This window comes from Bombina bombina, chromosome 3, assembly GCF_027579735.1.
Source record: "Bombina bombina isolate aBomBom1 chromosome 3, aBomBom1.pri, whole genome shotgun sequence".
Taxonomy (NCBI): Eukaryota; Metazoa; Chordata; class Amphibia; order Anura; family Bombinatoridae; genus Bombina; species Bombina bombina.
In genome coordinates, this window is record NC_069501.1 from 628528024 (window position 1) to 628534023 (window position 6000).

At 38.8% G+C, this 6000-nt stretch overlaps 1 protein-coding gene across 2 annotated transcripts in view; it reads right to left on the reverse strand.

Annotated features, from left to right (window-relative positions):
* The window catches only part of MFSD2A (MFSD2 lysolipid transporter A, lysophospholipid), a 48253-nt gene that overhangs the window by 34242 nt on the left and 8011 nt on the right, over positions 1-6000 (reverse strand). For both annotated transcript variants that reach the window (XM_053707303.1, XM_053707304.1), the window contains exons 6-8: positions 4924-5093; positions 4612-4702; positions 1903-2024 (exon numbers count right to left, since the gene is read on the reverse strand). In XM_053707303.1, the coding sequence (XP_053563278.1) occupies positions 1903-2024; positions 4612-4702; positions 4924-5093 (383 nt within the window). The remainder of the gene's footprint in view (positions 1-1902; positions 2025-4611; positions 4703-4923; positions 5094-6000) is intronic.

Genomic DNA, 6000 nt, shown 5'->3' on the forward strand with positions numbered 1-6000 from the left:
ACACGGTAGAGATATGTTAATGAAATGCTATTGATAAAAAGCATATTTGGGGTAGTTAGTTAGTAACAGGCATAGAAAATATTTACTTACAGTGGCCCTTTAAAAAATCACCCCACAGATTTTCAATGATATTCAGGTCTGGGGACTGGGATAGCCATTCCAGAACATTGTACTTGTTCCTCTGCATAAATGCCAGAGTAGATTTGGAGCAGTGTTTTGGGTCGTTGTCTTGTTGAAATATCCAGCTCCAGCGTAACTTCAACTTTGTGACTGATTCCTCAACATTATTCTCAAGTATCTGCTGATATTGAGTGGAATCCATGCAACCCTCAACTTTAACAAGATTCCCAGTACCGGCACTGGCCACACAGCCCCACAGCATGATGGAACATCCACCAAATTTTACTGTGGGTAGCAAGTGTTTGTCTTGGAACACTGTGTTCTTTTGCCGCCATGCAGAACACCCCTTGCTATGACCAAATAACTCAATCTTTGTTTCATCAGTCCACAGCACCTTCTTCCAAAATGAAGCTGGCTTGTCCATATGTGCATTTGCATACCTCAAGCGACTCGGTTTGTGGCGTGTGTGCAGAAAAGGTTTCTTCCACATTACTCTCCCATACGGTGAATTGTTGAACGATGCACAGTGACACCATCTGCAGCAAGATGATGTTGTAGGTCTTTGGAGGTGGTCTGAGGGCTGTTTTTGACTGTTCTCACCATCCTTTGCCGCTCCAATATTTTACGTCTGGCCTTAACAAGAACTGTGCCTTTTTTAACAACCTTTGTTTTCAGGTCATTTGAGAGTTGTTTTGAGGCCCCCATGTTGCCACAATTTAGAGGAGAGTCAAAGAACAACAACTTGCTATTGGCCACCTTAAATACCTTTTCTCATGATTGGATGCACCTATGAAGTTCAAGGCTTGATGGGCTCACCAAACCAATTGTGTGCTCCAATTAATCAGTGCAAGGTAGTTACAGGTATTCAAATCAACAAAAATGACAAGGGTGCCCAAATTTATGCATATTTTTTGTTTTGATGCATATTGGACATTTTCTGTTAATCCAATAAACCTCATTTCACTACTGAAATATTACTGTGTTCTTCAGTTATTTGATAGATCAAAATGAAATTGCTGATCCAAACACCCAATTATTTATAGACTAGTCCAATTTTTGCAGTAGAGCGATTCCACCCCTTGCTCTATCTCTATCTCCCCTCTTTTGAGCTCCCTCTCTTTTGCTGTCTCTCTCCCCTCTTGAACTCTCTCTCTCCCCTTTCTCGATCTCTCTCTCTCCCCTTTCTCGATCTCTCTCTCTCCCCTTTCTCTTGTTTTCCCTACCCCCTCTCTCCCCTCTTTTGAGCTCTCCGCACGGCCTTTCATGGCCCCGCCCACGTCCCACCCGGCTCCGCCCATGCCGTGCCCAGCTACTCAGTCACTCTGAGCCTGCAGTTCAGAAGGCCAGGTGTGTTTGTCCTCGCGCGCAGTCTCTACTGCGCATGACAGCTTCGGACAAACACACTTGGCCTTTTATAGTATAGGATGAAAATCATGGAAATTGTCATGGGTGCCTAAACTTTTGCATACGACTGTATATTTAGATATATATATATATATATATATATATATATATATCAATGCCTATTAAGTATAACCCACTCTTTAGTGTTTTTTTTATTAAAACAATGAAACAAGTACATACGCCTGAGCTTTCCTCACTATACTCTCATGGAAAGGAGGTGAGTTTCAACTAAGAATACCAAGACAACAAATGGAATCCTCAATATTATGATTCTATATACAGTAGGTTGTGGTGTGGGCCCTTCACAGTATAAAGTAGATAGCAGTTTACAACAGCATATAGAAGGGTGTTCATGTGTTTCTGTATTTATTGTCTCACCATGAAGGCCAGTGAGGTAAAGAGGAAGCCAGCTATAAGCTTAATATAAGGGCCGTGACTCATTACAAGCTTCAGACCTTGCCAAAAGGAGACGGGCTGTTCGGACAAGAGCTCCCCAGCTTCTGCAGATAAAAACAAAAAGGTGAAAACTCAATAAATGGGGAGGAAAAGTAATAAGCGATGCCATAGAGAAAAAACGATCAAGACAGAACTGAAAAAAAAAGTGTATGAAGCACAGAGGGAGAAGAAGTAAGAGGGCCCCCTCCTAGGTTGCTGAATCTGTGTGGGTCCCCACTAACTCAATCTTTCCCACAGCCAAGTGTAAAGAGATATTCTAATGCAAAAAAAACAAACAAAAGAAGTCTATGCTCTAATTGGTTAGTTTTTGCACTACTGACCTTACCTTGCTGTGTGTTTCACCCCTTACAGTGGTTTGATGTGCCTTGCTCTGGAGCTGCAATGCTTGTGGCTCAGGAGGGGAACTTTACATATGTGTTTAACCCCTTACTGAGGATAACAGTGAGCTAGGGTTAGTAATGTAAGAATGGCATGCTCTATTGATTTAGAGCATGACATAAATGACATGTCTAATATGTAAACAGAAAGTAAAGAGTTTGTATTACAAGACATTTCTGTTGTGCTGCCAAATGGTAATGTTTTAAAACAAATTAAAGGGCAGTCAAGTCAGTTTCCAAGAGACAGTAAACTCAGAAAATATTTTTCAAATTTTATATATGCGCAATTATATCACCTTCATTCATCAATTGTATTATATATGGGTTTTTTTTCATGAAAAATATATTCTCAAATACTCGCCCCATGGTTTATTACCTGGCCGCCCACAACTCCAGTCCTTTAATTTGTTTTATTTTCAAAGTTTTTCAGATGCACCGATCATTATAATCCCAGTCTCACAGTTTGATACTTTTGTGCATGCGCAATTGCTTAAATCATCTCTGCCTGTCTTCACCCTCTTGAGGTTATGGACAACGTCTCACGCTCGCAGCGCTACACTTGTGAACAACCGATGCTTCTGTATTTACGAGACATACGGCCTATTACAGAGCATGCGCATTCGATCTTCTCCCAATTGCCTGTAGGCATGACAGACATTTTCTATGGGATGAACTAAATAGCTCTAATAACTCCCATGTAAGATGCGTCACCATAGAGGGTCTGGAAAAGTACCATGCACGGTTCTATACCGAAAAGTACGTTAAATTATTATATATAAATATTGTTTTATAAAAAAATAAACAGATATTATTTACATAAAAAGGAGCACTATCATTTTGACAATTTACTGACCCTTTAAAACAACTTTCCAATTTATGTCTATTAGATCATTTGCTTTGTTTTCGTGTTGAAAAGCATACCTAGATAGCCTCAGAAGCAGCAATGCATTACTAGGAGCTAGATGCCGATTGGTGGCTGCACATATATTCCTTGTCATTGTCTCACCAGATGTGTTCAGTTAGTTCCCTGCTCTTTCAGCAAAGGATACTAAGAGAATGAAGCAAAATTAATAATAGAAGTAAAATGGAAAGTTGCTTAAAATTATATGAACTATCAGAATCACAAAAACATTTTAGGTTTCACTTCCCTTTCCTTTTACTGCAATTATTTTTTTAATAGCCAAAATTCACCCACTATTTGCCTTTGGAGGAGCAAATCTTGGCTTTAGTCTGCCAGCAAGGATATCCCCTTGTCATAAAGTTAGTATAAAATGTGCTGCTTTGCAGTTATCTAATAAAGCCAATTTAATACATATATGTAACAGGGTTAGACTTGCTAAGTTAGCGGGGTGCAATTTAAGTTCTGAGAAACTGCTCAAATTTTCAGCGCTAAATTACATGAAAAAAAGTATATTGCAAAGTTGTTTCATTATGCATAAGAACATTTTATATAAAAATCTCAAAATGTTTACGGTCCTTTTAATATGCTACTGATCTGGGAATGGCAAACTTGTGGTCTAATGTCCAGATATAGCCATCAACAGCCTTTTTTGTATCACTTTTTACTACCTGCATTTTAAAGAAACTATTCTCCAACTGTCCCACAAGCTTATTCGCATACATATTTTCAATAGCATCATGTGTCTGCGTGCACATGACAGGTGTAGAGAGCAATGTACTGACATGCTTCCACATAGCAAAGTGCTGCATCATATTTACTACCCAAAAGGTTAATCCTCCTTTTGGCTCACTTCAGTGCACGGCAAATGTTGAACTGTAAAAAACTCAACTGTATAGAACATACTTTCCACAATTGTGTATATCCATCATAGAAGCCCTGTTTCTCTGTTTGCGGCACTTTGGCCTAATAAAAAACATTTGTTGACTGTGTCCAAACCCTCCATATGATAATCAGGGCTTACCCCACTCCCTTTTAATCATTAGCTAAAATCACTCTTGCATGTAAAACCTATGCTAAATACCTTGCCAAAATCAGCCTGTAATTGCTTTCAGTTTTATAAATACTGCCTTAAAACTATATCACCTACCCCCATAAAGTAATAATAATAATAATAATAATAATAATAATAATAATAATAATAATAATAAAGGAAAGGACAGAAAAGAAAATGGTTGACCAGAAGATGGCTGGAAAAGGGCATCAGAGTGTTACAATAATAGTGTAGCTGATTAAGAACACGATTTATAAATGCAGATGGAGTATAACTGTAAGAAGTACATTTGGGGAGCTCACCTCTCTTTTCTCGTACTCCCAAAGACACAACAATAGCACAAAGCACGTAAATACCACAGATAACTCCTGCAGCAACCAAGTACGCATGCCGCTGTGAAAAAAAAGAGGGAAATGCGAGTTAAAAAAGTAGAAAACCTGATGGAGGAACTAGAAAGAAGGAAGAAAAACAGATCTCCTAGCCTAGAGACGGTAACATGGGAGAGGATTGGCATGGAAATCACCACCAATGGACTATTAATGGTGGTAGCAGTGTGCAGGCAAGTTCCTATTATCTAGAGCATTACAGTTATGATATAGAAGTATTTTACTCACCGTATCATCCAAAGACCCTATACCTAGGGTCTGGTTTTTCTCCAGAGTCCCAGATGAGTTTACATCTTGTTGCAGGAAGTCACCTGATATACAGGTCTGTTTTGCTCCGCCTACAATTTGTCCCTGGATAGCTGTGCCCAGGACAGTGCCCAAAACCTCTACAGTCATTCCTAAAAAGAAATAGAAAAGAGGGCTCTGAAGAAAAAGGAAGAAAGGGAGCCCTTTCAAAACGCTTTGGCTATGTTACAGAGAGAGAGAGATACACCCTAATTATCCATATTACATTTACCAAGGGAAGAGAGCACTAAGCTGACACAGGAAAGATATAGATACAATGAAAGCTGTTAAACACCTTGCAATCGCAAGCCATTTGTGTAATGTTGCAATAAATAAACGGACCAACCTGGATACAGCATCCGGTTTACTGCAACTGTTTGTCAACTGATTTCCCCCCACTACCAGACTTATTTGAAGGACACAAGCTAGGCTTGTTACTGGAGTAGACAAGGCTTCCCACTGTCATTTAGTTAGTGATAGAGATTAATAGCAGGGGATGGTGATGTACAGCTTGTTTCAAATGATGAGCTAATAAACTTCTGGTCTGCACTACAGAATAGTTTAAAATTGTATGCTCTGAATCATGAAAGATCAAAATGCGGGTTTCATGTCCCTTTAAAGGGCCACTGTAAGTAAATATTTTCTATGCCTGTTACTAACTAACTACCCCAAATACACTTTTTATCAATAGCATTTCACTAACATATCTCTACCGTATATCAGAAATCTTGTCTGCAAATGTAATTGTTTTCCAAACCCACTCCGTGGGTATCCTTTGCTCTGTACCAATCCGTTTACAATACCTAGGTTTCAAAATGGCGCTTTAAACACAAAGTTATTGGTTTAAGTATTTTGAACATGCAGTGCTGAAAATAGTGGGCAGGATAACGTGACATCATCGGCGAATAAAAGATATAACTTTTAGAACGTTATGAAACTTCGTTTTGGAGAAAATATAGGTCAGTAGGTTTTAATTAATGTTTATTAACTTTAATATGTTAGTTGTTTAGCTTAAAAATT